Below are 22,254 nucleotides of genomic sequence, written 5' to 3' on the forward strand. Positions count from 1 at the left end.
TGTTTTGCCCAACATCTTAGGAAAGAATGTAATGCAGAGTTCAATTGAATTCGGGCTTTAGATATATTATAAAAGGTGGTGTTCTGGAACATAGTTGAAGATATAGTACTCAAATTTAGTATTATGCAATATGCAAGTATTATGCATGTAATCATGATGCTTTAATAGGTCTCTTGTATATAAATTATATATATATATAAGATATATATATATATATATATATATATATATATATGTATATGTATATATATATATATATATATATATATATATACATGTATATACATATATATATATATATATATATATATATATATATATATATATATATATAATCAGGCCGAAGCAACAGGAAATGTTTAATAAGTAACGAATGAGTGCCAGTATTTTTCCGTATATTTATAAACCTCTCATGTGGCTTCAGCTGATGACTGTCGGTGGTGATGTGCGCCTATGACTGGTGGCCTTGCTATGACTCCAAAGGGCGCAGGGAGTCATAATATATTACTGTATTGAAAAATTAAATGAAAGAAGAAGTTTCTACGATCAAGCAGTTGGAACTCACAATCCAAAGGGGCGCAGAGTCATAGCAATGCCACCGGTCATAGGCAGTCATCACTGAAGCCACATGAGAGGTTTATAAATATACGGAAATACTTCGCACTCATTCGTTACTATCTTATTAAAACATTTCCTGTTGCTTCGGCTGATATATATATATATATATATATATTACACACACACAAGAGACCTATTAAAGCATCATGATTACATGCATAATACTTGCTATTGCATAATACTAAAATTGAGTACTATATCTTCAACTATGTTCCAGAACACACACACACACACACACACACACACACACACACACACACACACACACATATATATATATAATATTAATATATATATATATAGATATATAATATATATACACACACATATATATATATATATATATGTGTGTGTGTGTGTGTGTGTGTGTGTGTGTGTGTCTGTGCCTGTGTATATGTGTGTATGGGCGTGCGTGTGTGTGTATTAGGGATCCGCCACATACCTATACCTATACGGTCTTACGTCACTATGGTATTCCAGTTAATTGTAACATTAAATTTAAAATATCCGTGAACGAAGCAGATTCAAAGGTCGTGTTACTGGAGTCATTCCAAGTGAATTTGCAGTAAACAGTTGGGTGCTACAAGTAAGTGCTCATTAACCTTGCTGTTAGCCTGTCTAATTGATTTTATAAAAAAAACATAAAATAAAATAAAATATGTGAAAGACACTGTTTAGATTGGAGTGGTGACAGAAGAAACATGACAGGATTAGAATAAGCCGAATGTGAATGTGTTGTTTTATCAGCAAAAGCCACAGTATTTACAAAGCCTGCAACACGTACCTATAGAGATGCAACTTGAAGCATACGTACATACATACTCACACACACACACACACTGAGAATAAGTCTTAAATTTTTAGGCACAATAATAGCCATTACAGATTGAGTTAGAATTTAGTGACTGGTTAAAAGGGTAAATAGTATAATGAAAGGACAGAATGATACATGGAAATCCAATGCGAACGGAAGAAAGGTTATACGCTAGCCTTGCATTATCCGTATTGCTATACGAAAATGAATTATGGTATGGCAATGCTACTATAGGTAGTAGATTTTGTAGATTTGAGAATAATCTTTAAGAAGAAAATCATGAGTAAGACGGAAGGATAGAATGAGAAATGACACCAAAAGAAAAATTACGAAAGCTCCTCATGTAGATGAGGTAATATGATGAGGGCTCCTGTTAACATCAGAGGAGCTTCAATACCTCCTGTTTGGTGAGAGATATAAGATTGGAAGCTGGAGATGAGTGCAAATTCATGAAAGTGAAATACCGATCCAAGAGAGATTATATATATATATATATATATATATATATATATATATATATATATATTATATATATATATATATTATATATATATGTGTGTGTGTGTGTGTGTGTGTGTATGTGTGTGTGTGTGTGCATATGTATATTTGTATATGTATGTATGTATATATATATATATATAATATATATATATATATATATATATATATATATATATAATCGATGTGTGTTTATGTGAGCTACCATACCTGAAAGCGTTTTTTTAAATCAATAATATATCAAATCAAATACGTACGTAGATATTTCCTTTAAGAGCGATCAGTCTGCACGGAAGTGTTGTCTGGTCTAATGTACGTCCAGCAGTTCAGAATGAAAGTCGGCTTGATTTATCAGTGGGAGAGTTTTTGGTACGTAACAATGGACTTTGAAAATAATGAGGACATATAGATCAATTTTAGAAATGTCCTTTTAGGCTAATTTCCCGTGCAGTCGAGCCTCACATGCCGTGTAAGGATGATTCATATAGGCAGATCCTTGCAAATCTATAAGTGATAAAACTGTGTTAGTTAGGCCAACCTGTATTCTTATGGGCAAGACATATTTTCTATCTCTAAAAAAGCAACAAGCTTTGGGATCACGGAGCCACCATCTTAACTTTCGCAAAGGGCTTAAGCCTAAGAATGTTTGCCCGGAAATCCTAACCGTAAAAGGAGGAACCTAAAACCAGCATAAAATCTTCACTCATTTATCAAGACGTGGAAATGGTCACGTAGCAAATTGGAAAATCAACTTGGCTAGGATGGCTGATAAACTTGTGTTCGGAGGACGTAGAATGGGATGAGCATAAAAACCAGTTGTATTGAATTATCTATATCAGTGTTGCCAGGGCCGGGAAATTTACTGAACAAACACTATGTTCTTTTTCTTTGTTTCAGAATGTCCAGGGGTCACACTTGGATGAGGGGTGAGGGCTGATAGCATCCACCCGACAGGTCCCCCCTACCCCCCCCCTACACAACCCCACTCTCTCTAGATGAGTGACCCACTTTCTGTAAAAGCATAAACAGTGAAATTATCTGATTTTTTTTCTAGCGCGTTTGCGACATCTATGAAAACGTCTTTATCTCCTTTTTTTTCACAATACAATGCTGAAGTGAATGTTATCAGTAAATCAGTCATTTGATTGCCAGTCTTATCTCGTTTTCTTTTTGCATTTTATATTTTGTTAAGCTTTATTATCGGCCATTGATAGAACAGATTTGTAGTTTATGAATAACTGTTTGTAATTGTCTGGTGTTATAATGTCCACGATTATACACTGAGCGTGAGTAGTTGCCATGACTGTCCAAATTTAGTGGACAATGACCACCACCCCCTCCAACAGGCCCAGCTGGCTGCGGGTCTGATGTTTGCGTGTGGAACATAGTGTGGCCACTGACAAATCAGATGTCAGACCATATTTTCAGGACAGGGGCAAGGCAGACCATTGCCTGTTGTTTTCCTGAGCTATAGTTTAGTTAATAAGAATTTTATTCAAAGGATTTTTTTAGAATTTTGCATATTCATAGCTTCCCAAACTAAATAACTGAGTTCTAGATCTTGCAGCAATTTGAATACTAGTTTTACTTATTTTTATGGAACAGGGTAGAGAAGACCAGGATCTCAAGAGATCTTGAGCGCTAATCAGCTACGGGCAGCTGGATCAACTATGGTCATAATATCAGCCAGAAAACTTTAGTCGGGTGTCCTTACTAATACTGGGGAGTATTCTAATAGGCTAAATCATCCCATTGCTTCACTTGTAGCTTTTTAATTTTTCCTGTCCGATTCAGTTATTGTTTCAAAGGCTTTGTGCTGATTCCTTCCCCCCTTTTTTTTCTTTTCTTTTTTTGGTAACGTGTCAGTGGCCATGGTCTTCGAGTGGTGGCTGGTTATAGCTACATGGCAGACTTGGCATGTATACCTTGGATGATCTATGGTAGCTACACTTATGGACGAAGCAACGCTTCTAGCTTTCAGTCATAGCAGCAGGTTCTTTGAAAACATATTTCTGGTCATAAAGAATGAGGTGGGGTTAGTTGTTTAACGATACATTTAGAAAATCTGAGCTCGATGTATAATTGAAGACAATTTGATGTGTAGTTCATTCATTTTTAGTTGTTTGAGCCTTAGATTCACAAGTGATTTAGAATTTTTTTAATGTCATAACAGATTACATCAGCATGTTTAAGTAATCACGGTACGACCTTCAAAATAAATGAAGGAGATAATGTTGGGTGATAACATTCTTTATCAGGAGGATGACTTGCACTTGAGAAGATTACAAAGTAAAATTTACTGCAATGCACAAGATACCTGATTTTTCAAAGGTGATGATTTAGTACTATCTCAATTTGGGTACAGTTTTAATCTCTTGAATTCGCTGCACAAAAAAGATAAGAAAAGTGGATATCGTTATTGATTAGGTCTCTGTATTACGATATCTTGTCTACTGAATTAATTGTCTATAGGCATTTTTCAGCGACGATCTGTCATAACATTCTTATGGGTGTCCGAAGTTGACCAAAATGTTATTCCATTTTGTTCAGATATTTACTTTGGTTTTGTAAGATTAATTACCAGTCCAGACCAAGAATAGGTCTTAAAATTCTCGATACGATATCGTTTCTGACATCTCAGTTCCTGCTTTATGTAAAGTGCTGGTTTTCTGATATGAAAATTTTGTTAATTAAGAAGATAGTTTTCCTAGCAAACTTTGTCGTTTAAGTAAACTTTACATTTAGTTGCCATGCCTTTTGGGCATAGATGAAGTATTTGGAAAAGTTTCTCAAAGAAAAAGCCCTTAATTAAAGTTATAGTTCTAGATTTGGTAAAAGTCTGAATATTTGTTTGGGAGAATGGCACTACCGGAGACCAGTCGATTGCAGGTTTGTAACCATCGACCATCGTGGCGGCGCAGAGAGAGAGAGAGAGAGAGAGAGAGAGAGAGAGAGAGAGAGAGAGAGAGAGAGAGAGAGAGAGAGAGAGAGAGAGAGCTGTTCAAAAGCCACATTACCACATGTTAAAACAATTGGGTGAAGAATTCATTTTGTTTGAAAGTCAATTGTTAAATCCGAAAGATGATCACAAAAAGATTTACTTTAATGGAATGAAACTATCGGTTGCGGTTTACATCACTGATACATTTTGAATATCATTTTAAACGGTACCTCGTGCAATCACGAATCTACCCCCTCGTTATTACTACTGTTGATAATGCTGATCATCACTGTACTACATGTTTAAAAATATGGATAGTCTAGAGAACTGGCACCTGTATACACTCGTCTTATCCTAAAAATTTTGAATGACTCATAATATTTTGGTTCTAAAGCCAAGCACTGAAAATAGGGAGCTGGAGAGCAAGACTGAGGCAGAAAATAAACGAGACGATCAATTAAGAGCTTTAGATGAAACTGTGAAAGAGCCATTATACCCAAAGCAAACTATGTTGCTTTAGTCTTATTTTCTCATTTTTTTGAAGAAAATTCTGTCTGAAGACATAAGTGACCCTGTTATATATGTTTGCCCTTAGCCAAAATCGTTTATAATACAAAACTAATGAAAACCGAGTTATCATTTATATTCAGTCAGATTATTTCTTTTTACCTATCGCAGGGCAGCGTGATAAGCGAAAAACACGCTTAAATTTGTTGTTGCTATAGATGCAAGAAACAAAAATAAGGATAAACAATACCATTTTTTCCATTCGTCCTTTCCTCCTATTGAAGCTTTCATATATTATTTTTTTCAGAATAAGCATATATTTTCATTTTGGATGCTGTTAACCCACAGTAATAATTGTACACTGTGTTGGAGTAAAATGTTAAGCGTACCAATATTTATTTAATATTTTGTTTCTTGTAGTGACTACCTCTCTGTGAATTGTATTTAGTTTGGTATTATCTTAAATTCTAACAGATTCATGACATAATCACATGAAGCTATACAATATTTTAACTCTTCTAGAGACACCAGTTTGTTCATAGGTACTGCTCACAGTCTCTATAGTTGTAGCTCCCCCCTCAGTTAGTAGCCATTCCTGGCCACACCATCCTGATTTTTTTTACTGGTAGTTAGGAATTTGAGGAAAGAGTTAAGACTATTATTTTTTTTTATTTTCAAAGCATGCTTGGAAAGATATGCAACTACTATAGTAATGTTAGTTTTAAAAAAAATAATGAGTAAGAGAGAAAAGGGGAATGTGAACGGAGAAATATCACAAAATACAAGGATAATCGTCCAGTACTAAAATTAACAACAGGGAAGTAATGAAAGAAAATATCTGGCAAAAGAGAGCTTGGCAAAGAGTTTTCCATTGTTAAGCATAGTTGTTGTTATATAGCAACATTCTGGATTTTTTTTTCAATCCTCAGTAACAATTATTTAACTGATTTGTGAATATTCTAAGCTAATGGCAGAGGAGAGTTTTATTAGCTTTTCTATTCTAAAATGACTTCACAGTTGTGTAAATTATGTCATGTGATTTCAAATGTTCATCTACTTGGCATGACTATGTGTCCTATGATGTTGTTTTGGTTTTCGGTTACTTTCGCCTGTACAAACATTAGCACTTGCAATTATATTTATAGTATACCTACCTAGTACAATTGGCGCCGAATTCGTCTAAAGACATTTTCGAGCTTCTTTCTCAGCAGGCCAATATAGCATATATATATGTTTTAAACATGAATTCTGCCAGTAAGGTAAGTTTTTATGTTAGCTGATAGAGTCAAGGGTAGGCTGTCGTTGCTTGGATGACACTCGAAATATAGGTAGCTAGCTAGTAGCTAATATACTAGGTACCTAGTTAGGCTAGCTAGTGGGAATGTATGCTAGGTCTAGGTAACTAGCCTAGGGTAAAACACCGCGTGGACTGGCCACTCACCGACTACAACGGCTAGGCCACCCTCGGAAACAAAAAAGTACTTTTAACGCGTCCTGACACCGAGATGGTCATCATTGTTGTTGGTGAGAGAAGGAGCTAAAGACCTCTACACCTTTCGAAGTCAGTATTTTCTCCAAAGTTAGAAATTAAGGCCAAATTTTAAGATTTTAAACAGAGGGTAATGAAAAGGTGGTCAACGCAGTGCCCTCACCACCAAAACGGGTATTTCTACAGAAGCAGTCTGCACGGGACTGCAAGGTAACGTAACCGCTGATACGACATCCACTAGGGATTGGGGGCCGTCCAATGTATTTCGCCGTGTTTAGTACTGGCCCCTGGGGCGTTAATTAGGGTAAAACACCATGGCATTGGTCAAACAGGCCACCTACAATCAACGCTTGCCACCCTCCGAAAAAGTACATTATAATGCGTCCTGACACCGGAGATGGGCATCAGTCGTGACTTGTTGTTGGTGAGAAACGGAGCTAAAGACCTCTACTCTCCTTTCGAAGTAAGTATTTTCTCCAAAGTTAGAAATTAAGGCCAAATTTTAAGATTTAAACAGAGGGTACTGAAAAGGGTGTCCACGGCAGTGGAAATCTACCAAAACGCTTTAGAAATTTTTCTTTTTACTTACAACTAAAATGTTTCGAAGATTGACGCCATCTCGATGTTTACGGAGTCGCTTGTGTCAACAAACTTTCCAATACAAACAAGATGGCGGACGGTTTGTTTTGGCGCAAGGTTTGAAAACATGCGTATTGTCAGAAAACCCTAAAACCTATAAAAACGGTAATGGGGGACCCTTTTGGGAAGCGGGGTTTTTTTGGGTGGGGAGAACACACGAGGTTTTGGTTAAAAGTTAATGAAAACGGTAAGGGGGGACCTATTGGGAAACCGGGGTTTATGGGGGGGGGGGGGGAGACACAGACGACGACAATGAACACGAAAAATCACGAAACCCTAGCAGACGAACGCGTGGGCAACTGAACTGTAGGAGCTCGCGTACCAACTAAAATGTAGTAGATCCCGTTCCCCGTTGTGTTAGGCTAACCAAACTACGACAATGAACAAGAAAAACCACGAAACCCTAGCAGACGAAACAGTGGCCAACTAACTGTAGGAGCTCCCGGCCTAGGCTACTAAACTGTCCCCCTACTCAACATTCGTAGACCGAACATATGGGCTATTAGCCTAATAGAACGTTCATGCATGAAATGTGGTACCTGGCCAACTGAAGTGATCGTAACCAAACCTAACCAAACTTAGGCCGCGTGCCCTTACCCTGGCCAGGGGGCGAAGCCCCCCAGTATAGTATACCTATTAACAGTGATTGCTACCTAACCAAGGGAACCAACCTAACCAAAGTTAGTCTCCAGTCCTTACCTGGCCGGGGGGCGAACCCCCCACCCAGTATAGTATATTAACAGTGATTGCGACCTAACCAAAGGAACCAACCTAACCAAACTTAGTCTGCATGTCCTTACCTGGCTGAGGGGCTGGACCCCCCTGAGTAGTATGTTAACAGTTTTTAATACCTAACCATTAAAACTTGTCCTTATGGATGGCTGGCACCCGTATGTCCTTACTGATATCTAAACAAAGTGAATATTTCCGAGAATACATTGGTTTAAAGTCAAGGCCACGTTCTTTGTTCGAACACGTGGACTGCTAGGAAACGTGAATGTTCGGATTTGTTGAGCGGGCCTTGACTTCAGCTTAGCGGGAAATACAATGGCGTGCTTTATTACGGCAAAAAAAATAATGAAACATAACGTGCATTTACATTGATAAGCTTACCTTGGAGATGTTGCGAGTCGTCAAATGATTGGCCGGTTCCCCCCCCCCCCCCAGAAATATAGAACCTAATAAAGGAAAGAAATCGGAGTCGTTCAAATCTTTTGGGTACAGGATTTTTTTTTTTCTTGGCGGGACGGTTGTTTTTTTTCCGAGATGACTGAAAACTTTCCTCTTTTTTCAAAAGTCCGACGGTGCCTTCATTACAGTCCTTACACAAGCCACTAAAATCACCCAGTAGGCCTGTTTCATTAAATAAATAATGAGCGATCGTTCATCGCGACACAAAATGTAGATGTCTTCCAGATGACGGGAACGGCGGCAGCAAAATCCACGTGTGAGGGACACGAAAAATTATCGGCAGAAGAAGACATGGTAATTATGATCGTAGCACTGTACAAGCTGAGAAGCAGGAACAGACTGAGGGTGAAGGGTCGGGCAGGGTCGGGCAAGGTCCGTTCCAGGTACTAGTTATCTTGGCGGACGGATTAAGGGCCAAGTAGACGGAAAATAAATATCGAAGAATGTAAAAAAATGAAGGTCCTACATGGTTAGTTGGCCAAGGATAAAAATATCAAAGAATGTAAAAAAAAAAATGTATCCCTACAGATTAGGTGGGCAAGGCTAAAATTTCGATTAATGTAAAAAAAAAGTGGAGCTCCTACACATTAGTTGAGCAAGGGTAAAAAATATCGAATAATGTAAAACAAAAGTGGAGCTCCTTACAGATTTTGTTGGGCAAGGGTAAAAATATCGAATAATTTAAAAATATCGAATAACGTAAAATAAAGTGGAGCTCCTAAAGATTAGTTGTGCAAGGGACTAATACCAACAGGATGGCTGCGGGACGTCTGCGAGAACTACTTACCTTGGTGGAGTGAAAGACCGGGCAAAATGGTGTTACGCGGCCCGGGCAACTAAACTGTAATCAACCCGTATGTTGAGGTATTTAGAAGATTGACGCCATCTCGATGTTTACGGAGTCGCTTTGTGTCAATCCAAACTAACCATTTTCTGAGATAAATCCGCACACCAGTTGTACCCACAGACGCTGGGGTACTTTTAATCACAACAATCTGAAAACTTTTCCTCACTGAGTAAACAACGGTTTTGTAGAAGAAGATGACGAAGAGTGCACTTCGATAATTTTTTAAATAAATAGTAAAACATCAATATTTTACTTATTTATGATGATTAATTTGAAAATATTCGTTATTGAAAAAGTAACTCGACTCTGACTCAAATTTAAGTAATTATTTTTCTGAATTAGAACGTTCTTTTAAGTTTTGTATTATGACGTCATGACATCTTGACTTTCGTACCTATTGTAAATAATTGCTATACTCAAACTGTCTTGCAGAACAGTTTACCAGTTATTCATGCAGATTGTTATCAGCTATTCATGTAATTGTTACAATCGTAATGCGCATATATATCTTTATTATTTACTTTTTGGATATATGAAGATGTTTTACTGCTGGATTACCGCCGTAGTGTGACGCAATCGTTTTCGGTCCCTGGGCCTCTGTCTGTTTTCGCACCATAAGAAATTATGGGGCCGAATTTGCAATGACCAGAAATTCGTTAAAAGAGGAAAGAGCATTGAGGGGCATATGTTTGACTGAGAAAAATACAAATTTATTCAATAGCTAGCTTGTAAAAGATACTTGGTTATAAAAACTTGATTGACACTAAGCAGCATGTCTACTATGGGTTTCAGAGACAGTGCAAGCACGTTTTGGGCAATACCTATTTCTGTAACGAACACTCGTAACAGAACGAGTTTTGCTATAGTGCCATTACACCCAGTGCCGTAATTTATAAGGGTATCTTGAATCACTAATCGTAAAGAATAACGACACTTGTCCTTGTACCAAGAGACAAAAACTCCATTATGCAGAAATGGATATGAACACGCGTAAAAAGCTCCACCTACCCCCCTTCCATCGCCACCCCTTTCCTTCTCTGTTCCTGTGCCTTCCTTTCTCTCTCTCTCTCTCTCTCTCTCTCTGTGTTGCCATTCGGTTTGTGTTAACCCTCCAAACTGGGTATAAGACTATACACGAAACGTTGAAATTGGTGAAATTAGGCTATGTATTGGAAGTATATATACATAAATATTAAAGCAATTTTATCATTATTGCATTACTATGCAACTAGAATTCATGGAAACAGTTTATAATAATGAAAACGGCGTATGTGTGAAGCCTCCACTAATGTGGCAACGATGATTTTGCCATTCTTAGCATGCAAACATTAAAGCATGCAAACATTAAAGGTTACATTTATTTCTGGCATACGGTTATTAAAGAAATTCAAAATACTAATATAGATGAAATCAATGAAAAGTGCTAGCAAAACAAAAAACAAAAAAGGCAAAAAAAAAAAAATAAAAAAAAAAAAAAAAAAAAAAAAAAATATATATGTATATAATTTAGTTATCTGTAGTCGTTCCTCTATGCACGTATCCGTTAGTCATTCCTCTATGGTTTTCGGCAGCCAGATGTACGAAAACGTTAGAAACATTTGATTGTATCTACTTTAGAAATATCTGTAATTTTTCGGGGTAATTTGGTTGCAAAAAAGGGATAATATACATGAATTAAATCAAAATTTTTAAATAACAAAGTAAATTTAAACTAAATAACGAGTAAGTAAACAATTTAAGGAATACATAATACTTTGCAGTTTCGTCGTCTGTCGTCGTCTGCTGCTCGTAACTGTGTTTGTGGCGGGCGCGCTTAGAAACCAGGAACAGCAACGGGTTTAAAGTGCAATGTGGAGTGAACAGAGACCAAAATGTGTATTTTGTTCATGAAACTTACCCAGCAGATATTATATATAGCTGTATTTCTCCGAAGTCCGACAGAAATTTTTCAAAAAAAACTCAAAAACCCCGGCAACACGCAGTGGTCGGGCCAGGTGGTTAGTACCCATTCCCGCCGCTGGGAGGCGGGAGTCAGGAACCATTCCCATTTTCTATCCAGATTTTTTCTGTCGCTCGTAATTAAAACACCTGTTTTCATTACCTCCGACCAGGATTTTGATTCTCCATTGCTGCTTAAGTATCCTAATTATCTTTTGAATGATTGACTTGGATGTGTGGCTAGGCATACGCTATCGTAATTTAATTAACCTTTGTTTAACTTGTCTGAATGTAGTTCGGCTAGTTTCAGACTGTGTTGTCTGCACAAGTAAGGTGGGGCTACCGAAAGTGTCGGTAAATCCTCATTGGGTATGCACGGGGGTTGAGAACGTTTTTTCTTTATTGAAAAAAAAAAAATCGATGTAAGACGTGTGAGAGTTTGACTGATTCCGAAGGGAAGACAGATGATTCGTATGTACGCAAATAGAGCGGGATTGAATCACGGGGTCTTCCTCAAGAAACTGCATTAGTAAACAGAAGTCAGGGTAATGAACCTATTAACATTTCTGTAGACTTTGTTTTGCCTAACCCTGTAGTTTGGCCTACGAGCCATTAGGCTATGTCTACGAAGAATGCCCTTTTCTGTTATTGTGGATTCCATTCGTAATTTGGAATCTAAAGTGCTCGCTCTCCAATCAGTGTTGTGAAGTGTAGTGCCCCCTAGTGTTGTGGAGGGGGCGTCAGATCGGCCCTATAATGCCTCTAGGCCCAGGACCGCTGTCGAACTTCCAAGCCCAGGAAGACGGCCATGTACGAAAGCCGCAGGAGGGTTACGGGGAACCCCCAACCGCCGATCTGGCGTCCCTTCGGCAGAACCTGTAGACGATCCCCAGGCTGCCAAAAAATAGTGCACGAGAACGAATCATGAAAGATTGCTTCTCGTCCTCCGAGGCGTCCTCCCCGCACAGGGGTTTGGAGCTCTGGGAAGGACTCGCGCCCTCTAAAAAGAAGCTTTATTTAGAAGAGGACGCTTCACGTCCTCTCTCTCGTCGAGAGGGAGCGTCAGATTGGCCCTATAATACCTCTAGGCCTGGACCTCTGTCGGACTCCCAGGACCATAGGGAGAGGGCAAATGTCGAAAGCCGAAGGAGGTTTACGGGGTTCTCCACATTGATCTGGCGGTGCCGCCCCTTTAAGCAGAACCTGTACGAGCCACAGGCTGCAAAAGAGTGTGTTCGTGCGCGTTCCCTCTGTGAGAGATTTTCGTCTTAGAGGCGTCCTCCCCGAACAGTAGTTGGAGCATGAGAAGACGCTCGCGTCCTCTGAAGAGGACAAAGACGTTTAGATGTCGCACAGGCGGCCATCGTCAGTAGTTTTTTAGAGGAGCACGCAGAGCCTCTTTGCGCTCCTTCTGCTTTACGGGCTTCGCCTTTATTAGCGTCCTCCCCGAACAGTAGTTGGAGCATGAGAAGACGCTCACGTCCTCTGAAAAGAACAAAGACGTTAGATGTCGCACAGGTGGCCATTGTCAGTAGTTTCTTAGAGGAGCACGCAGAGCCTCTTTGCGCTCCTTCTGCTTTACGGGCTTCGCCTTTGTAGGCGTCTCTCCCCGAACGGTAGTTGGAGCATGAGAAGACGCTCATGTCCTCTGAAAAGAACAAAAGACGTTAGATGTCGCACAGGTGGCCATCGTCAGTAGTTTCTTAGAGGAGTACACAGAGCCTCTTTGCGCTCCTTCTGCTTTACGGGCTTCGCCTTTATACGTGACTACTCTCCGCCGCAAAAAAGATCAAAGACGCAAGATGTCGCACGGGAGGCCTGTGTCTTTGATCTCAGGGAAGAGGACGCTTCACGTCCTTTCTCTTTTGCTGCTTTGCGGTCGTCACCTGAGAGTTTTGCTGCATGGACGCCTCAAAAGAGAACCAGGACGTCATCAGACGATGACGTCTTTGAACCCCCCTGTCGCTCCAAGAATAGAGATGTGAAGGGACAGGTGAGAAGGAATAGGGCTTTCTCTCGCTCCTCTCCTTCTCATAGTATCAGCTTTTCACCTGAAAAGGAACATTCTAGAAAAGAGGGTCATCCGTTTGATGCAACATCGACTTGCTTCGTTGCCGACTGGGAGACAGGCAGAACCGCGTCTTAGAATAAAAGATGATATATTGCCATTAAAAGATCTAAGCAGTCTCCCGCAACTGCAGACCGCTCTTCTCTTTCACCGGTTGCTACGCCTTCTAGATTAGTGCGTCTCACCTGCCGTTATGTGAAAAAACATGAGAAACTTCCTCCTTAAGATTCTTATATCGAGAGGAAGAAAGCTCTCCCTACTATTCAAGAGGTTCCCCTCTCTTATTATAGGGTCTCTCTTTATCCGTGAACTGACGTTATTTTTTGTTGCAAACCAAGGTGTGTTGCAAGCTGAGATACTCGACGCTCCTCGTTCGACCCTGAGGGAGCGTGGTGTTTACAAGCGTGACGTTTCTATAGATGCTAAGCTGGACGCTTATTCAGACACCGAGCGTGGCGCTCAGCTGGATGTCGAGCGTGACGCTCGGCTGGACGCTGAGCGTGACGCTCGGCTGGACGTTGAGCGTGACGCTCGGATGGACGTTGAGCGTGATGCTCGAATGGACGTTTTGTGGACATTCATCAGGATCACAAATGTGATATTTGTCTGCAAGCTCGTCGACCCAATCTGACTTTCGTAGACTCCCATCGAGAGAGTGCAAGAAATTATTACCTCTATATCAGAATTTTTAGTGACTAATATTCAGAAAGCACCTATTACGTCACAACAGCAATCTTCATCAAGGATTGAATCGAAAGGACTTATATCACCGTCTTCGGGAGTTACCCCTCTGCCGCTCATATAGAAGAAGGACGACTTAGTAGGATGTCAGAAGAAACTGACGAGGACCACCTTCTACGTCAACTTCGTATAATTATCAGGTATTGGTTCTTTTGCTTCGAGCTTCAGTTGGAGACGAATTCCAACCTGTGGCTCCTCGCTATCCTCCTTCTCAGTTTTCGTTATCGAAAAACCGACAAGATTTCTGGTTTGTTCATAAAACTTGCCCGGCGGATGTATGGTATAGCTGTGTTTCTCTGAAACACAGCTATATATATATTTATCTGCCGGGTAAGTTATGAACAAACTTTATTGTATCTTAACAATATCTTAATTGTTAAAATGAAAAAGTCTCTTTCAACGAAAAATAGCTTTTAAAAAAGGTTCAAGATTGGATGGAGTCGAGAAAAGCACAAAGAAAGACTTCTTTTGCCCAGCCTCTGTCAAGACTATGCGGCAAGGCAGGCATTGGGTGGGATACAAGTAAACATTTCGGTGTAAGAATTCTCGCATCGGATAAGGTGACTTTTCCAGTCTGGTCGACGCTCCAAGGAGGTCTCTCCTTTCGTCAACAAAAGTTGCGCAAACTCCTGATGAAATGGGCTACCATCGGAAGAGCTCTCATTCATTAGTCAGAGTCTCTTCCACGAAATAGAATGAAGTTTAGGTACACAATAGGCATAAGAAGTTTTGAACTGTCATTTTCGGTCCTCGGTTTTCACTTGAAAAGATTCCTTGAATAATTTTAATTCATTCGTTTGGAAGAACGAATACAGTATATTTTCACTCTCTCTCTCTTCCCTGCAGAAGAAAGAATGTAGTAGAGAATTAGCTGTCCAAGTGATTACAATACTTATGTATTTTATCTTTGCATTATATTACTACTGTATGGATCAAGTCATATACTCACATCGTAATTACTGATACAGATAGTAATCGAAAGGACTCGTATTCTAAGTGTACTTAATCGGTCCTTCCTGCAAACTTCCAGGAGTTTCCGGGTTAAGGACAACGCTAAAGGTATTGTTACAACAACACCAACTCAGCTTCTGCATCTAGCGTATTCGGTTTCGCTTAAATATGCCTGCTTGAGAATTCTCTTCTAATCGATAATAGTAACAGACCTATTCCTTCGTAGAATAGAGTAGCTGGTAACTCAGGCAGAGTAGTGCGAGACGACCATTGATAGCTGTTCTGTCGTTGTAGATGACGCAGTATATTTAATCGGTACTCCCTGCAACCTTCCAGGAGTTTCTGATTTATGCTTTGGTTTATTTTTAAGCGTAGTGTTATGACAACACAAAATCAGCTTCTGTATTTAGCGGATTCTGTTTCGCTTAAATATGCCCAACTTGAGAGTTTCGTGCTGTTCAAATAATGAAAAATCTATTCCTTTGTAATATGGAGTACTGGCAACTCAGGCATAATACTGCGAGAAGGTGAACGTAAGCTGCTGTATCACCAACTCAGTATCAGGTAGCTTGCTGTTATTTGCGGTCGTTTAAGTCTCTCTCTCCCGTGGGATTGATTGACGAACCGTATCTCTGCCCTAACAATCACGGACTTTGCCTAGGATTGAGGGGAGATTCTAACATGCATTGAATAAACATTAGCCTTCGTTTGCGAAACAATTTTTAACAGAGATATCTATTAGGCTTTTTGGTGCTGTTTACTGCACTGTAACAGAATTTCTGTACGAGTTTACCACAGCATAGCATTATAATAATGCTCCCCAAATTATGAAGAGCGCAGCCTTTTTAGGGAAGGAAGCATGCTTAAGAGAGGTAATGGATGAATCTGCTGGGGACCATATCCTCGCTGAAGAAGCTTCTTTTCCCTGAAAGGACTGCAATTCAGACCTCTACAGTTTTGTACTTCCGGAAAACTGAAGTAACATCAAAGATCGAGTAATGATTCTGAACATCTCTCAGTAGTTCAATGATCACCTCAGGTGATAGCGAGATAGTGCCAGGCATTCTGACAGAGGTTCAGAGGTCCTGTCACATAATCTAAAAGAATTGGAAGCAATTTGGTTGACTCTCCAGTTCCTCGAAGACAATGGAGTTTTTTGGCCGAGTGGTTCAGATCAACTCTGACAATTCCACAGCTCTCTCACATCTCAAGAAGAGAGAGCCCATTGATGGACACAGGCACGAACGTATCAATCCTCCAGAGGTTAGCTGCACGATTGAAGGCAGTCCGTGCAAAGCTTCTCTATCGACGGCAGCAACTACTGACGTCTGAGTATTCTTTCCTTAGAAAGTATGTCAAAGTCGTGGGCTACTCTAATAGCCTCACTTCGAGAGGTATCTCTAAACCGTTCGGCTCTGAGTCTGACTGCGTTCAGACTGTCAAGAAAGTGACCAGAATAACAGGTTTTTCACTAATGGCTAGTGTCATTACCAAGATAAAGCAGTTCTGCCTATCTTGCAGTGTACCAATCGGAATGGGCCATTTCTGGAGATAGGGCAGGAAGAATGGTTTTTCCTCCACCTCGACTTTGTGAATTACATTACCATCTTCCCTATCCGTCGGAAGAATGGGATGTACTAGCAGTCTCAACTATTGTAGAATACTGGAAGTAAGTTGTTGGCGGCCTTTACGCTCAGATATTTGGATCTGTCAAACAACAAAGCCCTGTACGATCTATGAGGTCTGTGGAAATCTCGAAATTGTAGAATATTTCCTGTGTAACTTTTTGTTTTGCATGTGACCAAAATTCTAACCACTCTAGATAAGACAAAGAGGGTTAGTGAGTTTTAATACATCATCAGAGGTTTTGGCTTTAGAGGACATAATGCGGTGTGTTCTCAAGCCTTTTGTTTTTACAAAGAATTAAAACCTGTTTAATCCTTGGCCCAGTAGCTTGGAAATCAAGGGGTGCTATGGATTATTAGGCAAGAAACAGAGAGAGTCCTGTGACCTGTCAGGGCCCTCAAGTTTTATCTAGTTTAAAACTAAGAAAGTGGAGGTCCTTCGGACAATCTGCGGTGTTTCGTAAAAAGACCAGACTTGCCCAGGTCGAAGAACACCCTGGCGTTTATTGTTGATGAGTTTTTTTTAAAGAAGCTCATTCGTCATGTTTGGACAAAGATTTGAAATCTTTTAACTGAATGTTCACGAGGTGAGGGCGCGGCCTCGGAAGCATTTCAACAGAGCATGGCACTCAGTATCATCCTGAGTGCCACATTTTAGCGAAGCAACTTTGTGTTCATTTCACAATACCTGCGGGATGTAAAGACGACATATAAGATTTGCTGCTCGTTGGGGCCATACGTGTGTCTACAGACACAATCTTGGGGGCAAGAAGTATCACTCATCCTATCCTATAGAAATGGTTAGGATGAGTTGTTAATTATGTTTATTGGGTCGGCCGCCAGTGGCGGTCTTCTCAATCCTTAGCCTTAGTTAGATATCCTTAACTTTGCTAGGTTGGTCAGGTGGTGATATATATTACTTCTTAGCCCTCATGCTATGGTCAATATGGTCTAGTCACATTGTGGTCACGCTCCCGTTGACAGATCATCTAGAACTCGCCAGCTACATAGGTCACTACCTTGCTGGAGACTCTAGTAAAGCAGTAGCAGACTTGGGTGACAATAATCACGAAGTCGCTATGCTAACAGGTAACGAACCAAGATGTCAATCATCTGCACGCAATGTGTTTCCTAAAATCCTTTTCTGTCCCTCCCCACCTCCAAAGGTGGGATTCAGCTATATATATATCTGCTGGGTAAGTTTCAATGAACAAAATGATATTGTTAAGATACAATAAAGTTTGTTCATATTTACCTGGTCAGATATATAATAATCAAAGTACGCCCAAACCCACCTCCCCTCAGAAGACAGTGGGAATAGAAAATCTGGATAGAAAATGGGAAATGGTTCCTGACTCCCCGCCTCCCACGCGGCGGGAATAGGTACTAACCACCTGGCCGACCACTGCGTGTGCCCGGAGTTTTGAAATTTCTGTCGGACTTCGGAGAAATACAGCTATATATATATCTGCCAGGTAAGTATGAACAAACTTTATTGTATCTTAACATATCATAATAACAATCAAATAAGCACTGTGGAGTTTCAGTTGCGATGGCAGTAAGGATAAAAACCACCGATTACAAGGTAAGAATGAATTCAGTTCAAACCATAACCCCGGGAATAACAAGTTTCATACTTTCACTAATATAGGCAACAAAATGTTGTTTTATTGTGCTGATCAACTGCAATCTTGAGTAAGATCAATAACTTACATATATACGCTAACATTGCTCAAATAGTGCTGGGAAGGCTGGGGAAAGATGGTGCCGTCACTGATCAGAACCTTCCATGCAAAACATAGCCGCCATATTGGATTTCAAAACTGCCTTGAAAACATATTTTACGAAGAGCTCACATGCTTATTTTAGTTCGTATGGGCTTTCATATATCACATTATGTTGACGAAACTTCAGTCTTTTAAATGGTATGCTTAGAGTTGCAATTGTATTCTTGTTTCACCAATTAAATATCGAGTGAATAAGACCCGTCCACCGTGATGAGGGTTGGCCTGCCAGTGGTGTTTTAACCCTACAGTCGTTCGAATAAATAGGGTAAAAAACCGTAGGGTCCAGAGTGGACCATGTTCGATCAGCTTGGACAATCCCAAAAAAAGTACATTAGCCTATAACGTGTCCTGACATCGGAGATGGGCATCAGTCGCGACTTGTTGTTGGTGAGAAACGGAGCTAAAGACCTCTACTCTCCTTTCGAAGTAAGTATTTTCTCCGTAATAACCATTCTATTTCTATTCTTTATTCTATCTTTACCTAATGTTTTTTTTTTATTAAATGTATTGAATGAATAAGTTTTTCAATTTACAGCATCCTTTTACCAATAGAAAACATAGAGCACTTGGGGTAGATGCTGACCAATAGGAGAGCAGGATCTTAAGGTGGTGACTAGCATCAGGAACCAATGGGAGAGCGGGAGGATGGTGGCGAGTCTACTCAGTTGGCAGCGCGGGAGTTTTAAAATTGTTCTCGGTGGTCCGGGCGAATCTCTGGACTTTACAGCAACGATCTCTCATAACCTGAACTATTTTCGTATGTAGAGCAAAAAAAATCTTCGTATTTGCTTTCGTAACTTGAATTTTTCGTAAGCTGGGACTTTCGTATGTCAAGGTACCACTGTAATATAAAAATCCTTCTTGCTCCATTAGGTTGGCCAGGTTGCACCTGTTTTGGAAGAATAGAATCAGAGGGGCAGGCCCTTGTTGATCCAAGTTCATCTCCTCGGTTACTACTTTCTTTTCAAAGCTGCTACTCCTCTATCCAATTCCCCGATCATCTTGTCAGCTTACTCTCCAGGCTCAGAGAGGTTTGTAGCTCTGACAAAAGAGATGAAGGCTCTCATTCAGAAGGCAGCAATAGAGTTAGTGATTGACAAGTCGTCTCCGGGGTTTTACAACCGCCTTTTTGTAGTTCCCAAGGCATTGGGGGGCTGGAGACCCATATTGGATGTAAGTGCTCTGAATTTGTTTGTCTCGAAAACTAAATTCAATATGGAAACAACTCACTCGGTCCTACCGTCACTTCGCCAAGGAGACTGGACGATCTCCTTGGACATGCAAGATGCTTATTTCCACACTACTATTCCAATTCATCAGGAATCAAGGAAATGTCTTCCTTTTGTTTTCAGGGGCAAAGTATTCCAATTTCGAGCGCTGTGTTTCAGTCTCTCGACAACTCGTTAGGTATTTACCAGAGTATTGGCACCTCTAGGGAAGAGGCTACATCTCCTGGGTATCAATGTGGCACTTTGCCTGGACGACTGGCTTCTCTGCTTCTCCTTGGAAAGCCAGTGCATGAAGGATTTAGAGAGGACTCTTTGTTTGACTCAGATGTTAGGGATTCTTATCAATGAGAAGAATTGCAACTGATTCCTTCTCAGAAGATTCTTTATTTGGGAATGACTGAATACTCAAGCTTTTAGGGCTTTTCTCTCCCAAAAAAGGATTCAGTCATGCTTTCAGGTAGTTCAGGAGTTCCTGAATTGTCTTTCGTGTTCCGCTCTCCAGTGGATGAGTCTTCTGGGCACCTTATCGTTGGTAGAGAAGTTCCTAAACCTCGGAAGTTACATATGAGACCCCTTCAGTTCTTCCTGAAAGTATCATGGTGCAGGAAGTCTCACCAAATTCGAAGGTGTTCATCATAACGAAAGAGATCAAAGAGGATCTAACATGGTGGCTTTCGTAGCCAAGACTATTGGAAGGCATTTCTTTTCATCCTCTACACCCAACCCTACAGTTCTTTTCAGACGCCTCCGATGTAGGTTGGGGAGCAGTCTTGGGAGAGATGAGAGTGTCGGGAATTTGGTCGACAGAGCAGAGTTCCCTTCACATCATTGTAAATGAGTTACTAGCAGTCCACCTGGGTCTACAAGTTTTCGTTCACCTGATCACAGGGAAAGCGGTGGCAGTACATGCAGACAACTCCACTGCGTTGTCTTACATTCAAAAACAAGGGGAAACACGCTCTTTTTCCCTTTACGAGAAAGCAAGGGACCTTTTGTGAGCTGCAAGAAAGCAAGTATGTCTGATTCCTCATTTTGTCCAAGGGAGAATGAATGTTGTGGCGGATGAACTGAGCTGAGGTCATCAGGTTCTGCCATTGGAATGGACCCTCGATGCAAGGGTTTGCATCGACCTTTGGAAGATGGGGAAAACAAGTGATAGATCTATTCGCCACTTCCAGCAACAGTTGACTCCCGCTCTTTTGCTCTCCAGTTCCAGACCCTCTAGCATGGTCCATCGACGCAATGCTGCTGGACTGGTCAGGGCTGGACACACATGCCTTTCCTCCATTTGGACTGATTATGCAAGTTCTGAACAAAGTTCACTTTCATCAGAACGTGTCTCTCACTCTCAAAGCACCATTCTAGCCAAGAAAGGAATGCTTTCCAGATCTTTTGTCTACTTGTAGATTTTCCGAGACTCCTACCGTCAAAGAAGTTGCTACTCAAACAACTGCATTTTGCAAGGTTCCATCAAGCATTGTCAGCTCTGGCCCTGACAGGTTACAGACTCTCAGGAGCCTTGTCAGAGCAAAAGGCTTTTCAAGAGCAGCTTTGGAAGCTATCGCTATGTGTAGAGGAGCCTTTTCTAACAGACTGTACCAATCCAAGTTGGGAGTGTTTAGAGGATAGTGCAAGCAGGATAAAGCCTCTTCTGCTGAGACCTCTTTAAGGGAGATAGCAGACTTTCTTCTGTTTCTAAAAGTATTGAGACGCTTGGCTCCATCGATGATTAGGGTTACAGGGTGATGTTGACATTGTATTTAAACACAGAGGCATGGATCTGTCTAATAATACTAAACTCTCTGACTTGATTAAGCCTTTCGAGACATCTAAGTACTTGAAAGACTCAGTATCATGGAACCTGGACATAGTACTCAATTGGCGTTCAAGTTCTTATGAGCCAATGCGGTCTTCCATGATGAGGAACCTAACCAAGAAGACATTATTCTTGATAGCTTTAGCTTTGGCTAGACGTGTCAGCCAACTCGAGTCTATGGAGAAAAGAGTTGGCTTTTCATAAGGGGACGCACTGTGCTTGTTGATGTTAAGTTTCCTAGCTAAGAATGAAAAGCCTTCGAAACCTTGGCCCCACTCTTTCAAACTCAAGAGTTTGGCCGAGATTCTCGGTCCAGAGGAAGAGGAAAGACTCTTATGCCCAGTAAGAGCTCTAAGGTACTATCTTCATAGAACGGAGAAAATAAGAGGACCCTCTTCTCAACTGTGGTGTTTGGTGAAGAATCCATCTCATCCTCTTTCGAAGAATGCTATCTCCTTCTTGAGAGAACTCATTGTTGAAGCACACTCATGTAAACGAAATGGATTATCCTGTGTTGAAAGTCAAGGCACACGAAGTCCGAGCGGTAGCGACCTC

General features: G+C 40.5%; 1 protein-coding gene across 1 annotated transcript in view; it reads left to right on the top strand.

The window, feature by feature from the left end:
• The first annotated feature begins 6,491 nt into the window (after positions 1 to 6,491).
• Positions 6,492 to 22,254, top strand: part of LOC135221501 (chromatin complexes subunit BAP18-like) — a 30,227-nt gene continuing 14,464 nt past the window's right edge. Inside the window, exon 1 of the mRNA XM_064259237.1 lies at positions 6,492 to 6,637. Within this exon, the coding sequence (XP_064115307.1) occupies positions 6,620 to 6,637 (18 nt within the window). The 5' untranslated portion in view covers positions 6,492 to 6,619. The remainder of the gene's footprint in view (positions 6,638 to 22,254) is intronic.

Source organism: Macrobrachium nipponense, chromosome 2 (genome assembly GCF_015104395.2).
Source record: "Macrobrachium nipponense isolate FS-2020 chromosome 2, ASM1510439v2, whole genome shotgun sequence".
In the NCBI taxonomy this organism is placed as follows: domain Eukaryota; kingdom Metazoa; phylum Arthropoda; class Malacostraca; order Decapoda; family Palaemonidae; genus Macrobrachium; species Macrobrachium nipponense.